The 25,246-nt window shown below is 39.6% G+C and overlaps 1 protein-coding gene across 2 annotated transcripts in view; it reads left to right on the top strand.

The window, feature by feature from the left end:
* Positions 1-25,246, top strand: part of GRID1 (glutamate ionotropic receptor delta type subunit 1) — a 744,143-nt gene that overhangs the window by 679,562 nt on the left and 39,335 nt on the right. For both annotated transcript variants that reach the window (XM_075258436.1, XM_075258437.1), the window contains exon 12: positions 794-932. In XM_075258436.1, the coding sequence (XP_075114537.1) occupies positions 794-932 (139 nt within the window). The remainder of the gene's footprint in view (positions 1-793; positions 933-25,246) is intronic.

Below are 25,246 nucleotides of genomic sequence, written 5' to 3'. Positions count from 1 at the left end.
TATAGAGGCCATGTCTGAAAACTGCAGCATCCCCAGAAAAGCTGATCAGTGCGGGTGTTGGTTGTTGGACCTCCACTGATTAGATATTATGGCTGATCTTAAGGAAAATGTCTTTAACTCTCCTGTGATATTCTTACGTCACTTAACCTATTAATGCTTGGGTGGTCCAAGCAAAACTAACTTAAGACTACTTGTATGTGTGTTTACTTTGTCAATTTCAGAATACAAGTTTTTGCTTCTCATACAAACAGATACAACTAAAGATCACAATATAGAATATTAGAAATAAAAGCCACATGCACAAGCCTTATCTTCCTTCATTTCCTGTTTTTGGTATATTGCTTTCTATATGCTGTACAAATAGATAGCGTAGAAAGATTATTGCAAAGTTTATATTCTCTCTTTTACAAAAAAACTTACTGATTATGATAAAATATGGATTTTATTCTCCTTGTTGTTGCCTTTACCGCAATTGTATTTTTCATATTGAAAGCATTTCTTAAAAGGCATAATAAAAGAATAAATGAAATAAAAGAACATTTCCATTCTGTACCTTTGCCATAACCTTGTGGCCTCCATCATCTCAAGTGCAGATGTTTCATTCCGTGCTTCATTGAGTGCAAATATCTTTGGGTCATGGTATTCAACCCAATGAGATTTAACCTTTGTTCTAAAACATGACTGTCTCATTATTTAGAACAAGTAACACTTATGTATTTGTGGTTTTGATCGATTTATTATAAGAAAATATACATATTAGATTAACTCATAATATTGTCTTTGTTACTTCTAGGTGCCGAGTCCGTGGCAAATTCAGTGGCCATGCGGATTGTGATGGGAAGCTGGTGGCTCTTCACACTTATCGTGTGTTCATCTTATACGGCAAATCTGGCGGCATTCTTAACCGTATCGAGAATGGATAACCCAATAAGGTACCATTGATCTTACAATGCTTTATCATATACAATGTATTAATAGTCTTAATCTCTACCAAAACATGAATACGTGGCATGGATGCATTCTGAAATTATCTCTCACCGTCAAAGGCTAAATTTGCCTGATTTTGGCATATTTCATATGAAACTGGCCCAGTCAGTCCTATTGAACTAAAAGTGATAGAATAAAGGGTTTGTTAGTCATTCAGTTCCAGCATAAAAATGACATATGATGACTTTTCTCTTAATTAAAAATATCTGGATCCCAAATAAATCAGCTTTTATAAACACAGCATGGATTTGTGATATTTGTCATAAATGACAAGCTTAAAGATAAGAAAAAATAGCAAAAGAAAAACGAGGTCCAAATTTCTTTTGCACCTATTTTGTTCTGTAAAATATACTATACATCACAATAGTAATGTTTAGTCTTAGAGTCCATTCACACTGAGTATTTTTAGCAAGAATTTTGTCGTGGAAAAAATCCACTTCAGGAATTAGGAAATAGTTTTTTTTAAGCAGTTTTTTGAGGCTTTTTTAGATTTTTTTTTTTTTCTTCCAGCACAGTATATGGATCTTTTTTTTTTTTTTTTTTGTAGATTGTGAGCCCCACATTTTTTTTCCCCTATCAGTATGTCTTTTTGGAATATGGGATGGAAATCCATGCAAACACAGAACATACAAACTCCTTGCAGATGGTTTTTTGCCCTTGGTGGGATTTGAACACCAGGACCCAGCGCTGCAAGGCTGCAGTGCTAACCACTGAGCCACTGTGTGGCCCCTACAGTATATGGATCTTGAAAAAACACTAGCGGTTTTTCCGCGTGGTTTTTGCCAATTCCGCACCCAAATCCGTGGATTTTATGCCTCCCATTGACTGTGTTGATTTTTGCAGGCGGAATCCGCAGGAAGGAAGCTTTTTTCTGCTAGGGGAAAAATTCTGCGAGTGGACAAATAAAGGGAGCGGAACCCATAGAACTCTATGGGGAGGCATTTTTTCCACACGGATTCAACACCAAAATTCTCTCCAAAAAACTCCTTGTGAATGGACCCCTAAATTGTTCAATTTAGAATAAAAAAAAAAAAATGTTACAGAAAAAAAAATGCAAAGAACTGCTTATCAACTGAAGCCCTCACTCCTCCAGTGTCTAGTCTCCACTGCCCCCTACTGGCGGTTGTTCACAGGCTGCACCAGTGGTCATATCAAGAACATGTGATTGGTGCAGCTTGTGACAACAGTGATGATATGTTGACTGGGATCCAATAGTGATGTCACGTGGACTGCACCCGACTGCTGTAGACTTGACTACTGAGGCCATTGACCTGACTTCACTGCTGCAGCCTATCAAAAAAACAGCTGTGACTGAATGCAGATGGAGGTAAGTAGTGTTTTTTTAACCACATCCCCTGCTAGTGGCCGATTTTTTTATCTTAAACTGGACAAACACTGCGATGATTAAAATGAACCTCCAAATAATATGGAAATCCATAGTTAAACTTTGCGATGCCCTCCGTTCTAGTTCTCATACTCTGGATCTAGGAACTAATTGTTCAGTAAATAAAAGTTTCTAAGCAAATGTGGTTTCATGAGAATATAGTGTTCAATGAAGTCAATGTTACAGAATCAAGTATTCAGGATGGGAGAAGGATTAAGAAATGTCTATTCTTTGTTCCTGTTCGGACATCACCTTCTGTTCATCACCATCTCTTTCTATTGTTATTCTCTGAGAAGATGGAACAGATAACAGGTCAATATAAAGAAATCTATGTTAAGGAGCTTATTGTGAGCCAATATCTTACATCAGTAATAGCTACAGGCTTACTATACATGATACTCTTAAGTAACAGGCAACAATGGCGCTAGCACCAAACAGTAATTTTTTTTTCATTCTGTAATGTTTTTCTGTTGTTTAAATTTTGCTTTTTGATTATGACTAAGTTGCAGTATTAAATAGAACAAACAACTTAACTGGTAAAAATAGTTCTCTAGAGTTGAACTTGGCTGATAGTGTGCTAGGCGTGTGAGAGAGAGAAGAGTGTGGTCTGGGAGGACAGGTATGTTCCAGCCAGGCAGCTAAAGGGTGTTTGGTAAAGACCCACACCAGGGAGGTCAGCTGATTAATTAAGGCCTGATATAGTCTGTGTGTGAGGACTAGGAGCTGTGGTACCACACTGACAAAGCTGAGAGTTCCTGTGTGAACTAGACTTACAAACCAGGTATTGTGCCCACCGTTTGATGTTTCCAGAGCGAGAGACTGGCAGCCAGGCTCTTATACTCAGGGTAAAGTTTCTTTTGTTATAGTTAGTTTTCAGCCGAGAAGGCTTTTGTTTTGTTTGTTTATGCCTTTGTAAAGGCAGTTTGTGCACCAAAAGAGAATAAATTCTGAACTTGAGTGCAACCCCGTCTCTGTGTCCCTGTTTCCTGCACTGCTACCAAGCATCTACCTGAGCGGTTCCCCACAGGCGATGAGACTTCAATAACACATTGATAAAGTAGTCTCACAATTGGAATCCAAGCACAAGCAACACTTTTTTTCCTTCAGAAATCAATCTATCTACGATTGGAGAGGCGAGAGTCTGGAGACTGAAAAATCCGATATCCCACAGGGCTGACTTACGTACAGCTTTTACACTACTGCTGTGCCTAAGCTACAGGTACAGGAATACTGTCTGGAAGCAATGGGAAATCTTAGAGATGTGTAACTTTTTATATCATCTACTATCACCGACTACTTTAAGAATAAAAAAAAAGATGATCTCACGTTGTGTGCGACATATGTGGAAAAAGAAAATAGTCTTTATTTCTATTTTTACAGCTGACATTTCAGCAATGTAGTTTACTTGAAATTAGTTTTCATATTAAAACTTGGTTTTACATAGGTACATTCAAATCCTAAAAGTTAGAGGGAGTTTGTTATCAGAAAATTGTCACTAGAAAATTACCTACCTTTAGGGATGAGCCGATCTTGAGATTTCAGGATCTTTTTTTAAAACCCAATTTTCGATCATTTTCCAGCCGATCCCGATCGCTCAACCCTATTAATGAAATATACATGAATGAGGTTGAGCTGAGCCTGAGAGAACCTCCAACCTCGATCCCGCCGGAAAAGGTCGGGATCGGAATTCCGAACGCGATTGTGAAATTTGCTCGACCGCTCAACCATACTTACCTTACATTTTTCCATATTTATAGTATTTGGGAATGCAAGATGGTATCTGTGCAGTTTCATGCAAGCCAGCAATCTATCCACAAAATAACACAGAATATGCTATTAGTAGTCGAAACTCCATGTTTAGTTCTGATGCCACATGGTTTTGGTGTTGACTACACGCTATTGTTATAAATTTCTTTGCTTCTTTCACTGCTGATACACCTGGTATTCCTAGAAAATTGTGAGGGCAAACTCCGCAGTCTAAATAAATAGATTTTAAATATTGGCCTAGTGTTTAAAAATTATATTACACATTTTATATCAATTTGTATACACATTTCATGCCATTATTTATATTTTAAAAATACAGTAATCCTGCTGGATTAAGTTTAGTCGCTGACCATTACAATAATAGGTTTACACTTCCTTTATTATAGAGATCACTTTTCAGCAGGCATCTAATTATCATCACAGACAGGATCTCAGTGACAAGTAATATCTGTATGAAGATAACACAAGATTACACCATTTATAATAGGTGATAGATGCAGCTCATCTTCTCTCCCTCTCTGCACAGTGACCTCTCTCCAACTTTCTGAGCCTTAGAACACTCACTAGGGATATATATATATATATATATATATATATATATATATATATATATATATATATATATATAGTCAGGGTCTGGGGTTGCTAGGCGGGTGGCATAAACACAAAAGTCCAGATTCTTTAGTCCAAAAACAAAGGTAGAAATTTATTTTCACTCAAAAAGGTAGTGCAGCAACAAAAGGAAACAATACAAAAATAAATACCTGCCCGGCTAGGCTCTAACTAAACATAGAATAGGTTACCTCACCTGGAATAACAGGAATAAAAAAAAACCCAGTAGAATCACTCAGGAAACAGCTCCAAAAATATGACCTCTCAGTTAGCTCTCCAACCAAGCTCTGCCCAAAGTGTTGCTGCTGGAGCTGGCTTCTTAAGCCTCCTTGATGAGCAGACTCTCTGCAGCTGAGTCGCTGCCGGAACATCCCCAAAGTGTGGACTGGAGGGGGGTGGAATGACAGGTCCCACTACCAACCTACCTGTCATTACTAAATATCCAGCCCAATACTGCAATATTGCAAAAGTTGTCTGCTGAGAACAAACATTCCTGGAGTTTTCTCATCTCACCTACCTGAGTAGTCTGGGTGAGATGTACACCCCCTCCATGACCAGGCATCGGCTTACAATATATATAAATATATATATATGCAGTATCACAACAAGTTTAGCACAATAGATACTTACAAAAAGGTATGTTTCTGTTTTAAGATTACAATATGCAACCTAGAAAAACAAATAAAGATGATTCAGTATTACATATTTTATTATTAGTAGTAGTATTAGGATTATACTCTAACATTGCACATAATTCATCTATTTAGCAAATAAAAGTACAAATCTAAGTAGTTGCAATAAATTATTTTTATTCTTTTTCTATACGGCTATTTCATATCTCAATACTAGGAATTACTTTTTCTTTCACAATATTCAGCTAATGTAACATGTTGATCTATCTACCCCAGTGTAACAATGGTTTACTGAACTACTTGCACAATTTTTCTAACCTTGATCTGAAAAGCATGTATATATCAATGATGTCACTGTATAGCACCCAGGGCACAGAGTCCATAAATCCAGATTTAGATTTCATCTTCCTAACATGCATTTAATTTCAAGCACTTGCAAAATCAAACCACATTACCTTTCTATTTGACTGACTGAAGTATAAAAGCAGTTAAAATTTTATTGCTCTGCTCATTTAGGTGTGACTCGATAACCATAAAATATAAACCAGTAAGTGACATAACCATTTATTGCTGGCAAAATGGCACTCATCTGTATCTGAGGTTAAATGGAAAATGACTCGAGATAAAAACCTGACAGAAGTATCACTCTTTGTTTCCACAGTATCTGTTAACCAGAATTGATATTTTTTTCTCTACAAAAAAGTAGAGCATAATATATAAAAATGTTATCTATGTCAACAGAAATAAAGCGAGCACAAACAATTCTTAATCTTGTAATGAAGGATTCAACTCCAAGTCATGCTTCTGCCATCATATTGAAGCAATGCATCTATTTATATTGTTAAAGGGATCCTATCATACAAACCATTTTTTTTTCCCTGAGTAACACGTCGGAATACCATTAAGAAAGGCTATTCTTCTCCTACCTTTCGTTGTCTTCTCCGCGATGCCGTTCTGTAGGAATCCCAGTTCTTGTTGTTATGCAAATGAGTTCTCTCACAGCACTGGGGGCGTCCCCAAAGATGCGAGAGAACTCTCCAGCATCGCATCTATCTTCATCAGTAGCATCCTCTTCTTCTGGCAGTGGCTTGTAACTTCTAGGCCTCAAGCCTTGGGCAGAGCAGACTGCGCATGCCTACAGGCCATGAGAAAATGGCCGTTTGCACAGTATTGTCAATGCACAGCAACTACCCGATTAAAAGTTATTCATGTCATGTCAGTGACTTTGTTTACCAATGTCTGTCAATTCACATGTGCAATTTTACTTTGTTAGAGTACAGAATATATGTAATGAAGTAGCATATCTACTGTTTATAATATATAATTTACAATCATTATGTAATATAATTATAAAAAATTATAATAATTATTTTAACCCCTTTCCAACATCTCATAGAATAGTAGATGTAGCACTTTAAATATGTATGCCAGCATGCCATCCTATGGGCTAGTTCACACGGGGCACGGATTGGTGGATTTTGGTCCTGATTGTGATGTGGGAAGCTCTGCCACAATACGGCCAAAATGCGCCTGCCATGACTGTTGTGGCTTCCGACAGTGACGGCTTCCTGCTCCAGAGTAGGCCCAAATGAATGGGCCTAGTACAAAGGGTGCTGCCGCGAGGCGGAAGTCGGGGCTGAATCAGTCTCGGAATCTGCCTGAAGAAAGGGCAGCTCGCTTCTTTTTTCTGTGAGCGGCAACATGCATAGACCTCCATTGTGAGGGGGCGGATTCTGACGTGGATTCAGCACCAAAATTCTGACCTTTCTTGCCCCGTGTGAACGATCCCTACGACAAACAGAAACCATCCAGGTGGAGCGAGATCCAATGTGGTGATTTGTGTCCATCACAGTTGGGAACCTATAGAAGGCTCTCCCAGGCCTGTCATTTCTATATTTCTATTACATACTGAAGCAGACAGCTTGTAATAGAAGTGAATAGACTTCAAAATATACTGCAATACAGTTTTATTGCAGCAGCTACTGGAAAATTTCAAAAATTAAAATGGTCGGAGTTTTTGGGTGCAGTAGTTGCTGGGGAAGGGGAGGGGGTGTTTTGGTTGTCTGTCTGCCCCTTCCCTGAGCTTGAGAACTGTTTTTTTTTTTTTTTTTTTTTTTTCCATGGCTGAATATAGGGTATCTGCAGTGCTCTTGTTCCGTTGGGAAGGGGTTATTTTATTTTATTTTTTTTCTCCACTTGGAATTCAGCCTGGCTGAATATAGGGTATCTGCAATGCTCCTATTAACCCCTTCCCGACGGAACACGAGCACTGCAGATACCCTATATTCAGTAGACCGGGCACACTCAGACACAGGGATTCCTAATGTGTATGTGTTTCATAGTAATTTTCTACTTTTATATGTATTCTAGGGAAAGGAGTGATTTAGATCTTTTGTTTATTTTATTTTTTTATTATATTTTTTGAAGCTTCTTTTTTTTGTCACTATTTTATGGGAGATTCTACACATTACTATTGCGGCTGGTCATAAACCCCTCCCCCCCAGGGAGGCTTTTTCAGCACAAAAATTGTGCTGAAAAACTCAGCTTATATTCGAGTATATCGAGTATATAGGTAAGTCCTCATACAGTTCTGTGAGTAGAAAAAAAAAAAGTTATAACTTTTGGAAATGAAAAGTAAAACAAATGGCTGCTGCAGAATCGGTTACAGTTGAAACAGGACATTGTTATTAAATCAACGTCTATAAACAATAGGGTTGATTTACAGTGCTGTTTCAGTCCTGCCAGAATACTGTATAAACCTTACTAGATTACTTTTTAAAAAGTTTTTAGAAAAGTAAGCATGGCTTACTGACTTTGTATTCTTTTACAGAACACTGGTGTAAATTCAGCCAGCCTTAAATGGACCTGCCAAGCGGAAATTGCGGTTCAATCTGTAGATAGCATGTTATAGACAAGGGAGAGATGAACAGATTGATGTATAATTTAGCAGAAAACTATATAACAAGTATAACTTGTCATTTAGCCATTGAAACCTCTGATCTTTCTACATTCACAAGTCAAGGAGAAGGTACCATCAGTGATTGACATTAGGGTTGAGCGATCGGGATTGGAAAAGATCGGATCCCGATCGGCGATCAAGCAAATTTCACGATCGGGATCGGCTGGAAAATGATTGGAAATCGGATTTTGAAATCGATCCTGAAATCTCAAGATCTGCTCAACCCTAATTGACAGTTATTGTATCTTTGTATGCACAATCCTAAAGCAGAATCTGGTCATCCCTGATAGGACCGCCTCCTTGAGTTTTCAACGTAATCTTTACACAAATATTAATCTGTTACCCTCCTTTCGCTATCTGCAAATTGAACAGCATTTGCCATGTGAAAGGTTTGTTTTAAGTTGCCATAGGGAAGACTAACTTTTAGTGATGTGCCAAAATGCACTAGGTCAAGGGTAGGCAACCTTCACCTGTTGTAAAACTACAACTCCCAGTATGTATGCTTGCTCTTCTGTTCTTGTACCTTCCATGGAAGTGAATGGAGCATGTTGGGAGTTGTAGTTTCACAGCAACTGGAGTGCAGAAGGTTGCTGACCCTGGATTAGGTCTTATCACACAGCATGCACCACGGTGGTATATTTGGAGAATGGTCTGAATGTCACGTCTAAATATTAGATAGTGTTAGTAAATCTGTCCTACTATATAAAGCAGATTTTTCTGTTTCTCATTCCTAACACCTGTCCAAAGCTTTCTTTGTAAATGAATTTGTTACAAAAGTTCAAACTAATATGTTTGTGAAATATTCTGGGTTATTTGTAGGTTTTCATGAAACCTAAAAATGTTCTGTCCGGTTTGTCCTAGTCCTTTAGGTGGCATGATTATAGACAGAATTAACAGATCTGAATTAAAGGGGTTGTCCCATCTCAACGATCCTATCTATACTGGTAGCTTATGTAAATTGAAGACTTTTCCTAAATATATTGCTTCAGAAATGCTGCTTTGTTTGCCTGGTACGTGAACTTGTTCCTCCCATTGTTTACTCACCGCTGCTATAACCACAGACCACAGGGAGTGGGGGAAGGGAGAAATACAGGAAGTGAGAAGAGGCGACTGCATTCAAAGCTGAAACAGTGAGATGGGAAAACCCCTTTAAAGGGATCATCAAGCTAGTTGCATGATGGAGAAATCTAAGGATTGTACAATTCTCCAAAGTCCAGACATTTATAGCATGTGATGCCTTACTAATAGTGATGAGCGAGTAGTATTCGATCGATTACCTCGCTGGCATAGGAATGTGTGTAATAGACCGAACACCAATGGGTTAAACGCTTCGAATATTTGATGCGTTTAACCCCTTGGTGTTCAGCCAATTACACGCATTCCTATGCCGGCGAGGTATTCGAATGAATACTACTCGCTCATCACTATTTACTAACAAAAGATACTCATTTTAGTCTGACTAGTGAACCCTCCGCTATCAATGTGTATCAAAATTTTAATGACCTGAAAGTGAGTCTAGATCTGAATTTAGATGAAAAGTAAATCTTTTTGGGATTTGCAGTTTTTCTACTACAGGAATACTTTTTAGGAGGATTCTGGAAATTATTGATATGCAGGTACTAATGGTCAGTTAGTCAGCTCTTGGCAATTACAGCTTTATATCACAGCAGATGACCATTTTTATATAAGGTCAAATGGCTAAATGGAGCATTTTTTAGCTCCTAGCTATGAAACATGTTCCTTTCAGATGCATAGTACTTTATGGAGCCCAGGTTGCAAGACTGTTCTCTCAGTTAATTAAGTGACATGCTGTGAGATAAAGGCAGATGAGGAGAATTTCCTGAAGTCTTAATAATGTTTAAATGGAACTATTTGCAAGATGAAGACGACTGAGGATAAATTGATGGGTCTGATAGATAAATCCAAGATATGGCACCTCTGGTAAAAGGGTGCTAGCCCAAGAGATCAGACCACTACCTCAGCAAACCTTTGGCTTGGGGCCACTCCAATGCATAGTGCCCCATTTCCTGGCCCCCTCACGGTATAGTGCCCCACTATAATGTCTCAAAGTGGCCTCCAGACAGTATAATGTGCAACAGCGGCCCCTCCACATAGTATACTGTCCCACAGCAGCCCCTCCACACAGTATAATATCCCAAAGCGACCCCTGCACATGGTATAAAGTTCTACAATTGCCCCTGCACACAATATCATGTCTCACAGTGGCCCCTGCAGACAGTATTATGCCCCATAGTGGCCCCTGTACATAGTATTATGCCCCCCTGAACTATTATTATACTCTGGGGTCTATTCACAGCATAAAAAAAAATGTTACTCACCTCTCCTGGGCTCCGATGCACACCTACAACATCGGCACAGATGTCACGTGGGTCAGGTCGACGTTGCGGCACATAATGAAACCAGCATGGCCCACATCACATCTGGGATGGCACCAAAGATGCCTGAAGACTGCTGGGAGTCACGCTAGATCCCAGGAGAGATGAGTAACACTGATTTGTATCTTTGCTCACCTCCCATGGACCTTTGATCATTATAATCATACCAATATTTCTTCATCCAACAAATACTTATGTCGTAGGCCCCTGGCCTCACTTATTGATCCTGCTTCTGCTCAGAACTGCATCTGCTTCCCCCTCAGCCCTCTAGGGGGCCCCACCGACATGATATGGGACGCAGAAGGGGAAGCGGAGGCAGCCGTGAGCAGGAGCAGGTATTGGTATGTAAGGCCTGTTACCTGCTGGGGTTAGTCCTATTTTTTTCACCCTATTTGGTGTGCTGGCCATCTTTCTATTATTTTTACATGTTTGGTCTACTGATGGCTGACCCTTGCGTCCATCTTTTGACTTCTTTCTATTTATGCTGTTCTCTTTTTTTTTTGTCAATACATTCAAACTGAATAGAAATCTACCTTTAAATAAAGTTGTCAATGTATATATCTGTAGCTACAGACTGTTCCTAAAGACTTGTTCTGCTTTCATAGATGGCCAGGAACAATTGTACAATCAATCTATCATACAATAGAGTGACTGCTATATCACTGGCAGGGACACTGCATTGGGCATCTGGATCAAATGACAGACCCAACTGGTTTTGTGATGCATCAAGAGCTGAACTACTTGGCTTTGTCACTCGACCTTGATGGCCATGATCTCTGACTGTGTGTTGGTATATTATGTTAGTCCTGGCTCACTGAGCTGTAGAAAGCTTTTTATGAATAAAATTGTAAATATTTCAAAAGCCAGTTTTCACTGAAGAAATGGGAAGCATTTAGCCAAGTTGTAAATCATACAGGATGTGTTAAATAGGGAAAAAGAAGGAAATAAAAGTTTGCAGATCAGTTCTCTCCTGTTTTATGGACAGACTGGAGGAGAAAATCAATACATAATAAGCTAAATTGCATTCACACATGGCATATTGTGGCTTCACACCTTAACTATTAAGGTTACAATCTTTGACTTCATTGCCCCTGGCACAGCTATTATACTAACACATGAAGGCACATTACTGTACTTAATCCATTTGCAAAGTGAAGCAGCGATTACAATGGCTGCCACACTATCATTCTGTTAAATAAGATGCAGTTAGACTACTGAGGCGGATTTTAGTCTTTCCCTGACTAAGCTTTATTCAGGGTCCAATTTACTAATTGAATTCATTTGATGTCATTGTTTTAACTTAATTTTTTTTCTAATCAGTATATACAGTAGTGTCTTGAGACTCTATTCTATCTAATTGATGAAGTCCTTCACTTATTATAGTAAAGCTCCAAAAGTTATACCAGTCATAGACCTATAAGCTATATGCGAAACCTAGCAAAGTGGCACCATGATGGGGAAAAGGATGAATGTCCATATACTGTATAATGAAGGATAGAGGATAAGTTACAGATAAGAGGGGTGCAACCACTTAGACGCCATTGATCAGGGATATGGGAAAATTTCACGCTGTGGATATGTCATAAAAGTTTTTCATAGAAAAACCCATTTAAAACCTTTAAAACAATGGTGTTGCTGACTAGCTGTGAAGGAGTCTCAGATAAAGACAACATGGTATAAGGGTAAGTTCAGACAGAGTATTTTGGACCAGAACTTGAGGTGGAGGCTGCCTCAGGTTCCGGTCCAAAATACTGGTAGCCACGACTAAAAGCCGATGCACTGCACCGACATCCAGCCGCGTACTCCACTCCAGATTAGGCCAAATGAATGGGCCTAGTCCGGAGGAGGGAGTGTCTTCAGGCCGAATCGCGAGGCAAATCGGCCTGAAAAATGAGCATCTCTTCTCTTTTTCCAGGAGCTGGAACAAACTGGCTTCCGGAAAAAAGACCTGAGCGGCTCCCATTGATTTCAATGGGAGCTGTCTTTTTGGTCAGGATTTTGAGGCCGTATCTGCCTCAAAATCCTGACCAAAAATCCCTGCGAGAACTTACCTTAAGAGTTTTGCAACACTCTTCTCAACATCTGCATAATAGTAGCCTGGATGTTGGCTCTTTAAATTTGGTGCTTGTTTAGAAGTGTGAGCACCCCAACCACCTGGCTCATTACTAAGTACAATTTGTCCTGCAAAAAATAAGCCCTCATACCACTCTAGGAATGGAGAAATAATAAGTTAAATGAAGTAAAATATGAAAATGAAAAAAAGAAACATCATTTCGACCAAAAGGGATTAAGTAAAAGTGCACCAAGCTGCATTGAGTTGGTTAGGTCATGACTAAACATGAGGTTAGCCCAGCATATATTTTTTTATATTCCCTGTAATGTCTCAGATCGAATAGAAGGGAAGCCTTTCTTTCTGACCAGTAGCTGTCAGACATGCAGATGTCCAGACAATAAGAAGTTGTGTTAAAGAATGCCTGCTTATTCTGCTATAGGACGTTTCTCTTCGCATTTTTTCTGTGGAAACCTGTCAGACTCCATTATAATCTATGGGGTCCATGGGTTTCCATGGGTAATGCTTTTTATGCGGATTGGGTTTTTGTTTTCTGGAGCACCATGCAGACCGAAAGAACAGAAACCCGAGCACAGGATCCCCTAGCATCAGAAAGGTAGGTTCTCATCTGAGAACATTGTTATCACCAAGCATGTTTCCTCCGTGTAACCTTCCTCCACCCCTGATTGGGACACCACTCTATTCACAAGTTCCAATAGATTCTATTTAGTTCAAGTGGCACATCATTCACATCCATGTTATCTGTACTACAGGGTGTCCCTCTCGGGAGTAAAACTTTAAAAATGTGAATTACTCTGCAAGGACTTCATGTATCATCATGCAACAAGGTTCAAAATATTCTTTATTTAATGAAGAATTGATTCTGCGTCATAAAGAGGTGGCCACTATAGCTGGTGCCACTACGGTGGCCTAGAGTGGCGAGAGCAAGCATGTAGTATACTGTGCCACAGAGTGTTCGTTGTGAAGACCTACTGGGTCACCAAGTAAGCAAAACAGTGTTAGAGGGCATATTTAAAGAAATTTGGAGGAAGAAACCCGCCTACTTCAAAACCATCATAAGATTGCCCAAAAAGTTTGTCAAACATCGAGGGTGAAACAGGTTGCAGAGGACATTCTCAAATATGGGAGGAGGACATTTTCAGCACCTTTTGTAATGTAGATGTGGACTTGTTTTCCACTAAATACATCATGTTCAGTTCTTACAGCTAGCCTTTACGTTCTCGCGTTCACGAGTAATTTGCATTTTTAAAGTTGTACTCCCGAGTGCGAAACGGACTTAGTAGGCTCAATACAGATGTCAGAGTTGTGACAGGCTACCTATTTGATTCTTATAGAAAGCTTCATTTGCTTCAAGGGTACAGAACAAGAATAGTCTCGGCAGTTTAGGTGTTGTAAACTAATCATAATCTAATGTGAATTCCATTTAATAGCTTTTACAGGTGATGCTTGAAATGATACTTTGGTATATATGGAATGACTCATTGCAGTGACTGAGAAAATCGGTTCATTCTCTAGGAAGGTTTCTATTCTGCTGTATAATATATACTGCTGTTTGAGTTTTTTCAGGGATTGACATGGATTTTTCACCATGTTACTATGTTATTATGAGGTTCAGTACTTAGATTATATTGCCTTTACTTGGATAAATTCGGCCAGTAAGCAGCAATACTGATATAATAAAAACAAAGCACTCTATTTGCCAGTAGTTGTAGGACTAAAAGCTGTATTTGTCATATGGCACAGGAAAGATCTCAGTGTTCCCAGTTATATTACTACATTCAGGAATTTGTATTACTTGACCTTTCCATGTATTCAGTAAGAATAAGCCTTCCAGAAATGCAATTTTAACATTTTTACAATCTTAGATGCATCTACAGACATCTGATCACAATGAAATATCATTGAGCAGAAGCAGTGTAGAGCTTTCGTTATAATATTCCTCACAGTCTATTGCCTTGGTTTTTCTTACTTCTATGTGCAGCGGAAGCTCACCAGTGTGGAGATGGTGTAGTATGGAATAGAACTAAGATGGAAGTTACGTTGGTCATGGTGGCTCTTTGAGGCTCTAGGCTGGCAGAGTGATGATAGTCACACTCCTTGCTACTTTACCCTTTGTGAGCACTTCTAACCAGTTCCTTTGGCGTCGGATACAAGTGAAGGTATAGGAGACAAGATAGTATTTAAAACAGGTGATGATTGAAGCAAATGGTTCCTACCTACTTCTACCACCTTCTAGAATATCTAGAGCTTAAAGTGAGCTCCTGGCATCTTCTGCATTTGTTTACATGCTTCCTACAAGTCACACTACTACCCCCTCTCACTCCTTACCCCTCCCTTTATCACTCCCTCACACCCCCTCCCCATTTGCCTAGCTATCCCACCCACTAGTAGCCCTTCCTAAATAACTAACTCCGCCTACCCCATCATACTTACCTATGTTCCTTTCTGCATCTTCTGGGCACATCACTTCCTTTTTTGGGGCTGGTTCCTCCTCTTGACATCTGTTAGCTCAATTGTGCAGGCGTGGGAGGCCAGCAGACGTCCAGAAGAGAAGTCATCTACCCAGAAGTAAGTGATGTTCCATGCCCAGAAGATCCAGACAGGAACACAGGTAAGTATGATGGCGTGAAAGGTTTAGTATTGGTGATGTTCTGCTTCCAGAAACAGGACATCACCATAAAAGCTCAAAATGGGAAAAGGTCCATTCACACGGAGTAACGCGCTGCGTGATGTGGCACGTATACGGCGTGTGAGACTTTGCGCGCTGTAAAAGCTCCCATTGAATTCTATGGGAGCCTGGATCGTATACGCGGCGTTATTTTGCGGCCGTGATTTTGCGGCGGCAAAATAACGTGGCATACACGATCCAGGCTCCCATTGAAATCAATGGGAGCTTTTACAGCGTGCAAAGTCTCATATGCCTTATACGTGCCACATCTCGCGGCGCGTTACTCCGTGTGAATGGACCCTAAATATGCATTTTTGTAAAGTAAGTTAGGCAGGGAGAGAATGTTTAGCTTAGTGTAGAAGTATACGTTTTATCCCAGACAACCCCTTTAAGCAATACAGAAATGGCTGACTAACTCTTACATACCCAGCATAAAGCTGAAAAGTGCAAATAACCAGTAATAGTGCAAAACCGAGAAATGCATTATAAAACAATGCAAACATATCTTTAATATTATACAGCCATAAAGCAGCAATGTTCCCATTGGTGGACACTACAAATAGCTGCACCAAATTGTTCATGTGCAAATTATCTCTCATGTAAGAGTACTAAAGCTGCCTTTTAATGCCACCTATTGGCGGTATATATCCTGTAAGAAAATGTTCATCTTTTAACAGGCCTTGAAGCAAGATAGATTTAGGATACAGATTTGTCCTTCTTATCTATACTCTCCACTGGGCTTATCCAAATGTGTGTTTCATGAGATAGTTAGTTAGGATATTTCTCTAGGCACACTCTTATGCAACTAGCAGTCTCTGTCATAGGAAACTGTGCACAAAACCCAGATTTTTCAAAAAATATTTTTATAGATTTGTAGAGCGGGCGTTTTCGGACACAGGGATACCTAATGTGTAGGTGTTTCACAATATTTAAGTAATTTTATATGTGTTCTATGGAAAGTGGGTGATTTCAATTTTTTTTTTTTTTTTATATATTTTTTTTACTTAAAAAAAAAAAGAAAAAAAAAAAAGGCATTTCTTAGACCCCTTTAGGGGTATTAAGCCCCAGGGGTCTGATCGCCAATGCAATGCATTACAATGCTAATGCATTGCAAAAACCTGGCTCTTCTATTGCAGGCTACATAGAGTAGCCTGCAATAGAATCCATTGAATGACAGGCCGGGGAGCCTTCACAAGGCTCTCTGCTGTCATGAGGATGCGATCCTGATACCAGGAAAATGGTGCCTTGGTCAGCTTTGACCGAGACACCAAAGTGGTTAATGCCCACGATCGGTGCGGGCACCGACCAGGGGCATTAGCGCTGGGTTTCTACTGTATAAAACAGTAAACACCCGGCGTCTATGGTGGCCGCTCGGCTACCAAGTGGCTGCTATAAACACCCGGCATCCACCATACTGGTACGGCGGATGTCAGGAAAGGGTTAAAGGATTTTTTTTTTTACAATGTTTAATTTGCAATAGTTAATTTGGTTTAATCATAACTTGCACTAGTTGGAAATCAGTTTAAGGCATTGTTCAGGAAATACAGGTTTTGTTTTTTTTTTTCCTGGAGGCCATGGAAGGTGAAAAAAAAAAACCATGCTCAGCTGCTCCTGGCTCTCTATGGCAAAGGTTGCTGTCCGTTCCCGAGGCACCATAGGGCTTATTAAGGCACAGAAGTCTTTGCGGCACGTGACCGCTGAGACAGTCAGAGGCCTCAGTGGCCTAAGGAAAGAACCTGAGACATCACAGGTTACATATGGTAGTGATGTCCCTGGTCCTTTCCTTAGGCCGGAACATGCCCAGAGGTGCCGCTGGACCAGACAGCAGTGGGGGACACTGAAGCATTGGGAAAAGGTGATTATGGGGTTTATTTTTCACCTTCCCAGGCTTCCAGGAGAACAAACTGTATTTCCTGGACAATCCCTTCAAGTCTGGTCACGCATGTAGCAATGACTATGTAATAATCACAGTGTGTTCATTCAATGAGTTCTTAATAATTCACTTTGTCATGCTCCTGAAGTGTCCTATCCAGAAAATGATCTACTAGACAACTGATTCACCCTGAAGTCCTAGGGCCATACCCTAAATAAAACGGAGACGCTTTAAGTGACAAATTTGGTCCAGAAAGATTATTTCTCTAGATCACCTGGTTCCATGTCGTCGTGCCTGCGTTGGGGCAAAGGTCACACTCTGCAGTCAGGGTAGGCTGTGGTTGCGCAGACCGCAGTCTACACGGCCATCTTTTAGTTGTATGTGCGTTTGCACATATAACTGAAAGCAGCAATAGCTCCCTAACGGAGAATCTTGTACCGGTTTCCGCGTTGGTGAGCAATCCAGACGATAGATGACAAATATCCTTGGCGGGCCCCATGTTTGAGGACCCCTGATCTAAAAGAAGTCTGTTCTAGCTGAGGGACTTAGGAAAGGACATTATGAAATTTGATATTTTCTGTCCTCCTTTCCCTGGTATGATCTCTCCAAGAAGAGTTGGCACGCCCCCATACACACTAAATTGACAGACCTGTCCCACTAATATTGGCAGGTTTGGTTGCTATTAATCTAATGTATATAGCCTCCTTCATTTCTAGCAAACTGGTTCCTATATTATATGGAATGTTTTACAAAGGCATCAGCAAAGCGACACAGCTACTGTTTTATTTGTTGCGCTCAATAGTAAGCCGAGCTATTTATATCCTTCATGCCCTGAGGCTGTGCTATATAAGTAGCGTTCAGAATATAATCTCTTTTTGAACTCTTGAAACTTATTTATTGAAATCCTTACTGAAATATTAATAACCAGCCGTATTCCAGCCTTGCTTAAATTTTTCAGCATATTGCGTTGCGCTATTTCTACCCAAACAATTTGTCAGGTTAACGCATGAATGCTTATATTATTTAGATATTTTGGGACACAAGCCATAAAATTAATTGGACTATTTTTAAATATAAAATATTAGGGATTCTTTTCACTTATTTTTCCTATATACTATGTTCTATAGTCCAGACATAGCTTAATATCCTATGTTAAAGTAGGTTGCCTTTCATTTCTCATCCCTGTGATGATTTATTGGTCCTTGAGACTGCAAGAAAAGTCATTATCTGTTTGTTATATACTGTCACTACAATTTGTTAAGGAGATAAAATGAAGGAAAACTTGTTTATTTGCCTCGTGTTGCCTTTAGGAATATCTTTTTCAACCTATTTAAGGGGTTGTCCAGTAAAAAAAAATAAAATAGCTCGGAAAGGTGTACAAATATAAAAAGTCATACTCATCTACATGATCCTAAGCTAATGGCCCAACGTTGAACTCAAACTCGTTCTCCTCTAAGTAGTGGGATGGTAAAATTTTAGTAGAATTACAATTTGGGGAAGATTAGAGATGAGTGAGTAGTAGGTATTCGATCGACTAGTCGAATCGAATTTCGAGTTTTTGAATATTTCACTACTCGCCCACCTCTACTGTATACGGTTTTTTTAATGTCTACGTTGTCCTAGTTCCTGTCCCAGTTCCCCTGCATAGTTATTGGTGTAAAAAATGCACCAGAGAACGTGGGAGGGGAATCAAATTTTTACTGCGTTTACCGCATGGTATTCAACCAAGTACAAGTATTTCGAATGCAGTAGTATTCGATCGAATACTACTCGCTCATCTCTAGTGAAGATATTTATTTAGAGATGACTGAACAATTGAAAATCTGTTTCCCTTTTGAGTCTCCAAACTGCAAAACCTCTCCGATCCACTGCAAATCTCAAACATTACGAATCTTTTTTTTTTGTAGCATACGTAAAGATAAGCAATTCTTTAAACCTGCTATACTCTATTATCTCACCACACAGTAATTTACTCTTATTCTCTATATAACTGAAACTCTCTGAAACTATATCATCATCTCTGGACATGTAACTTAGTACAATTTGGTTCTACATTGTATCTCTTTTTGAAATCACAGGAAAAGTATTATGGGCAAACTGAAAAGCTTTATACAATGCAAGTAAAATTTGTTCCCTTGATTTGAAGGGACACATTAAAAGCAGGATACCGCCATATACAACAAAAAACTGTCACGGCTTACATATTTTGAACATACTTTAAATGTTCTTCCTCATATCATGAGATAACATCCAGACCCTGGAAGGAGTAGTAGTTTAAACTGGAATTCTCATGGTAGATTGTAGACCCAACTCCTCCAGCTCTTCTCCTGGGCTGGTGCAGAGCTGATGGGGGCCTGTAGAGTACCTGTTGATGGTGGTAGTCTTCCATAGGCAAATGTCTTCTATTGGTTAAGATGAGAGTGCCCGTGATGGCAGGTTCAGGTAAAAGACTCAGGAAGCATGAAGTTAAAAGGAAACCGTTAACAACGTTACTTGATAAAGTTGCAAAACAACAACCAACATCTTGCACAATGATGGAGTTAAATGTCTTACTCAGAGATCTACTGTGGATGTGGGGTGAGTTGATGGTGGTTTCAGCCTCCTCTGCTTTGGTATGACTCACTAAATATATGTAGCAGTATCTCCATTGTCTCTCTACCCAGGTTGTCCTTTCTGTCAAATGGCACAGCACTGTTTTTAGTCTAAAGCTTGTTCTGTAAATGTGTGGTTAGACTCCACAAAATGGCACTACTGTAACACTGTCCAAACTACTAAGTCTACTTATTCCTATCTGTGGGCTGTAGCAGGTACTAACCATGTTCACACATCGGTCCTCCATAGAAGCTTCATGAAGACTCCTCCTTCCTGTGGAGGCTGAGTGAAAACTAACTCCAGCACTTGATGGCGCCATCACTACCCCCCCCCCCCACACACACACTCACTCACACACACAGTGGTTCAGCCAATTTAAAGGGGAAAATATACCACTTGAATACACAACTACGTACACAGTGGCACAATTCCCTATATAAATAGTGTAAACACATGATCTGTGATTTTGGGATACTGGGATGCAATCACATGGTCTAGTGCAAGGCATTGAGGACATTGAGCAAGTGAGGCATCTGTTAATTCTATATGGATGGGTTAAATTGGGAGAAGACATGTAGACTCTAGAGTCACATTCATCTTTTTGGCCAAAGGTGAGACTCTATCCCATGAAGTGTAAGGTTTTGTTTTGTTTTTAAAGCATGTTGGCACATATTATATTGTTTGGCTTTTTGGAAAGAAACTCCCTTATGATCCCCTCTTTGGGTTTTAAGTGAAATTTACTGGAGGACATGGTATTCCCCAAAGTCCTTCCCTATTTTGTAATGCACCTATAACTTTGGTCGAATAAACTGTGTACTTAATTTTGTCATCTTAAAATAAAATCTGGTGAGTTATAAAGAGAATATTTCTGATGTGCTTGTTGTCAGTACTAGGACACACTGTCTATACAGTATAATTAAATTCCTGAATTCTCTTAGCATATACAGTACTTGGAGCAGCATGCCTCCTGGGTGTGAAACACATCTGCTCGCTTCTTCTTTTTTTCATCTATGTATGTATGCTCGTTCTAGTGGTAATTTGGAAAATAATTAGGGTTGAGCGATCGGGATCAGAGAAGATCGGATTCCTATCAGCAATCAAGTAAATTTCACAATTGGGATCGGAATTCCGATCCTGATCTTTTCTGGCACGATCAAGGTCAGAGGTTATCTCAAGATCGGCTCAACTGTATTCATGTATATATCATTAATAGGGTTAAGCAATTGGGAAAGATCGGATCCTGATTGGCGATCGAGAAAATTTCACGATCGGGATCAGCTGGAAAATGATTGGAAATTGGATTTTAAAATCGATCCTGAAACCTCAAGATCGGCTCAACCCCAAAAATAATCAATTTAATAATTAGAAATAAACTTTAACCTTGGACTAAGAATCCTTTGCTATATGAGACCTGTATCGATCTATACATCTTTATTTTTTAATTTTTTTTTTATATTTTTAAACACTGTTTGAAGCTGCACCTAAGCCACACAGTAGCATAAAGTATGTTGTTGTGCAGTGACTGTCACCTGTAAGAGCAGTATGTAAAAATTGCTCTTGCTAATGTGAAAAGATTACGCATATGCATAAATAATTACAGTAGTTTGTTATTTTTATTACTAGATAGGTGATGAAAAGCGTCACTTACCAGATGTGTTTGATTCAGATGATATGATTTCCATGGCAACTTTATGAGAAGTTTGATTTAGGTAAAGTGACTGAAACCTGCTGCTGGGACCTTCCTCTTATTAAATGCCATCTGCAGGTTTTACTTTAATTAATAAAGCAAGGCTTTCAATGTCTTAGCCTCGCTGACATATTAACCTCTGCTGAGATTTGCACTGCCAAAAAAGCTTTATGCCTGGAGTAGCATGAAAAATAATTGTTATGGCCCGAGCAAAAATTGAATTGGAAGGAGTCTTTCACAATATCTTTTTATAATAATAAAAATAATACTAATAATCATTTTTGCTAGAGATGAACACATTTTTTAAAATATCGATTCGGCAGCTTCACCGAATTTTCACTAACAATTCAATCCGAACTAATTTGTGGCGAATCACATTAAAAAAGCTATTTCTTGGCTTCAGAGAGCCTGTATAATGGAGTAGAACACTGTGCCTTGCAGTGGTTTTAATGATGTTCCATTAGGGGACCTGAACCATCGATGTACTGATCACCGATTCAGCACTATAGACTGCAATACACGTATAATGCAGTCTATAGTTCAATATACATAGGCTGACTTCCTCACTTCTGGGCAGAATAAACCAGATACTGGGGGTTACTAGCAGCCCGGGGTCACTGGCCAGACCCCAGGCTGCAGAAAATGCATATGAGCACCCCTTGATCTTGCCACAGGGGTGTGGAGGGGGCATATAGAATGGTGGTGCAACCCCTTGGATGCCATGGTCATGTTTGACCTTGCCATTGAATGGGTTAAAACCCATGCTTGTTGCTGTGCTATGACCAGGGGTTATGGAGCAGGGTTTTAGCTGTCATTTACAGCTAACACCCGTTCCTGATGCCGTGGGCAGTTGCAAAGGGGTTAAAAGGCTGTGATCCTTTGGGCAACATGGTGGCTCAGTGGTTAGCACTTCAGCCTTGCAGCGCTGGAGTCCTAGTTCTAATCCTGCCAGGAACAACATCTGCAAGGAGTTTGTATGCTCTTCCCGTGTTTTCGTGGATTTCTTCCCATTCTACAAAAGACATACTGATAGGAAGAAAAAAAAGTACATTGTGATCCCTATACGGGGCTCCCAATCTACATAAAATAAAAAAAAGCTGTGATCCTGCATTCCCAGACTTCCTTGCCCCATATCTTAACATGTGCAGAAGCCATTTTATGAAAAGATTCAATTTGTTACCATGAAGCGTGAGGAAATCCAGATTCAATGCAAATCGAATACATCCTGAAATTTTGATCAAATTCCACTTCGTCAGCGTCAATTCACTGATCTCTAATTGTTATTATTACTATTACTGATGTTACTGCTGTATTATTTGTATTACCTTCTGTATTATTATAATGATTTAGTAATATTCATAATACTGTTTTGACAAATTTACGGAAACTGTTCATTCAGAATCGATCTGGAAAGTCTATTTAGATTGAAATACATTACTTTTCACGTACTACGTTGCGGAAACACTGTTTTCTGTAGCAGATTCTTCTGTGGTTTTTTGAGCCAAAAATGTTGCATTTCCCAAGCCTAAAAGGGTTGTCCAATTTAATATAAAAGTCATAGTTTGTATAATGTTCTACCCAGGGGTGAACCTACCCCTTTTGCCGCCCGAGGCGATCTACAGAAAGCCGCCTCCCCCTCCCCCCGGAGGAGGGGGCGGATAAAAGGGGTGTGGTCAAGCGAAGGGGGCATGGCGGGGTGAAGGGGGCGGGGCTTAGCGCCGTTCGCAGGCACAGAGATGACCTGCTCTCTGCCTGAGCGTGAGGGGAGGCTGCTAGAGCAGCGCTGCTCCAGTGGCCTCCCCAAACCACTGCTCAGTGCTAAGCCAGTCCAGGACAGCTTGTCCTGGACTGGCTTAGGTAATCAAAAATGCCGCCCTCCCTGGGGCCCTGACATATTGTCGGTATCGGTAGAACCAGCACCTCCCATGAGGCGACCTGAAGCGAGCGCTTCAGGCGGCGCTGGTTCTACCGATTTCCAATACACAATTATTTAAAATTTAAATTAAATTAATTATATACAGCATTTGGTCTAATGATGTGTTTTCTTAATTTTCTTATTACTTAAAACAATAAAAAAATTAAATGGGAAAAATAAACAATTTGAGATAGTTTTTTTTTTTTTTGTTAATTTTCAATTTGTAATTAAGATCTTGCATCTTTTTATCTGCTTTTTTCATTCTTGAACTCCCAATATGAAGATTATTCTTTCAAATGAATATTATCTTTAGTATTTTAACTGTAATGGTAAATATGAAGATGTTATTACTGCTCCAATACACACAATCAATGACATGGTGACAAATTCCCTGTTGTCTATACAGTGATCATAGATGAAATAAGAACCATTGTAACATACTGCTCCACTGAGTTGAGGTTTAATCACACTTAAGTACAATCCTTGTTTAGCTCTGAGATCTAAAGCAGTCAATAGGAAGGTTAACAGAGCATCCTTTAAGCATTGATCTGTCTGGTTAAGTATCTGTAGATCTCCTAGACTTTTGTTATATGTATTGTAAAGAGCAGAAACTTGATCAAATAATGGTAGAATAATAAAAAAAAAAAAATGTCATAATCTTCAGTGCTGTTAAATAATAGTTTGTCCTTTCCAAATGCTGGTTATATGGTTTCAAACAGACCTAAGCAAATGGAAATCACATTTTTTAAAAGAAATTTTATATTGAAATACATGAATTACAGATATGTAGGTCATCTAACATTGATTAAAACTGGGATACCAAGGTTTCTCTTTCTCCTGAGCTACACAACTGGAATGGGGGGACTTTACATGGAGCGACAGTCTCTATAGGACAAGTATAGAGTACAGCAGTAAATGGGGAATAGGATGGTAAGCAGGGGAACTACAAACCGGAATTATTGAAATTGCTGTGCTTTATACACTGTCTAGTCATATTAATGTGACCACCTGTCCAAATCCAGAATAACAACCTTTTGCAGAGCGGACGACTGTGAGACGTGCAGGAAGAGAGGGGATGTTGAGATGATGTTCACTGGGATGTTGAGCCATGCTGACTCCAGTGCCGTGGCCAGCTGCGCTAGGTTATGCGGTTGAGCATCCATGGTGCGAACAATCTGATCGAGGTGGTCCCACAGATTCTCGATTGGGTTCAAATCCGGGGAATTTTCTGGCCAAGGGAGTACGGTAAACTCATCCTGGTGCTCCACGAACCACACACATACACTGCGAGCTTTATGACATGTCGCATTGTCCTGCTGGTAGATGCCATCATCCTGAGGAAAAACGATTCACATGTAGGGTGAACATGGTCCGCAAGGATAGATGCATACTTGTGTTGATCCATCGTGCCTTCCAGAATGATGAGTGCACCCAGATGGCTGATGACACGTGCCTCCTGCAATTGGTTATTTAACGTTGACATCAAAAGTAGGTGGTGGTCACATTACTATGACTGGACTGTGTATTAGTCCTTCCCAATTTATGAGACAGGCTGCCTTCTTACGTTGTTGAGAAACAGCAGGAGAAACAATTTTGGTCAGGATGGTCATGAGCTATACATTTCTTTTTCTAAATAGGAGTCCTCTTCACTGATCATGTATATTTATATCAAAATTAACCAGTTTTCCTGACAACACTATGAC

This window comes from Leptodactylus fuscus, chromosome 10, assembly GCF_031893055.1.
Source record: "Leptodactylus fuscus isolate aLepFus1 chromosome 10, aLepFus1.hap2, whole genome shotgun sequence".
NCBI classification, from domain to species: Eukaryota; Metazoa; Chordata; class Amphibia; order Anura; family Leptodactylidae; genus Leptodactylus; species Leptodactylus fuscus.
Note: the sequence above shows the minus strand (reverse complement) of the source record. Positions and strands in the feature narration are given on the sequence as shown.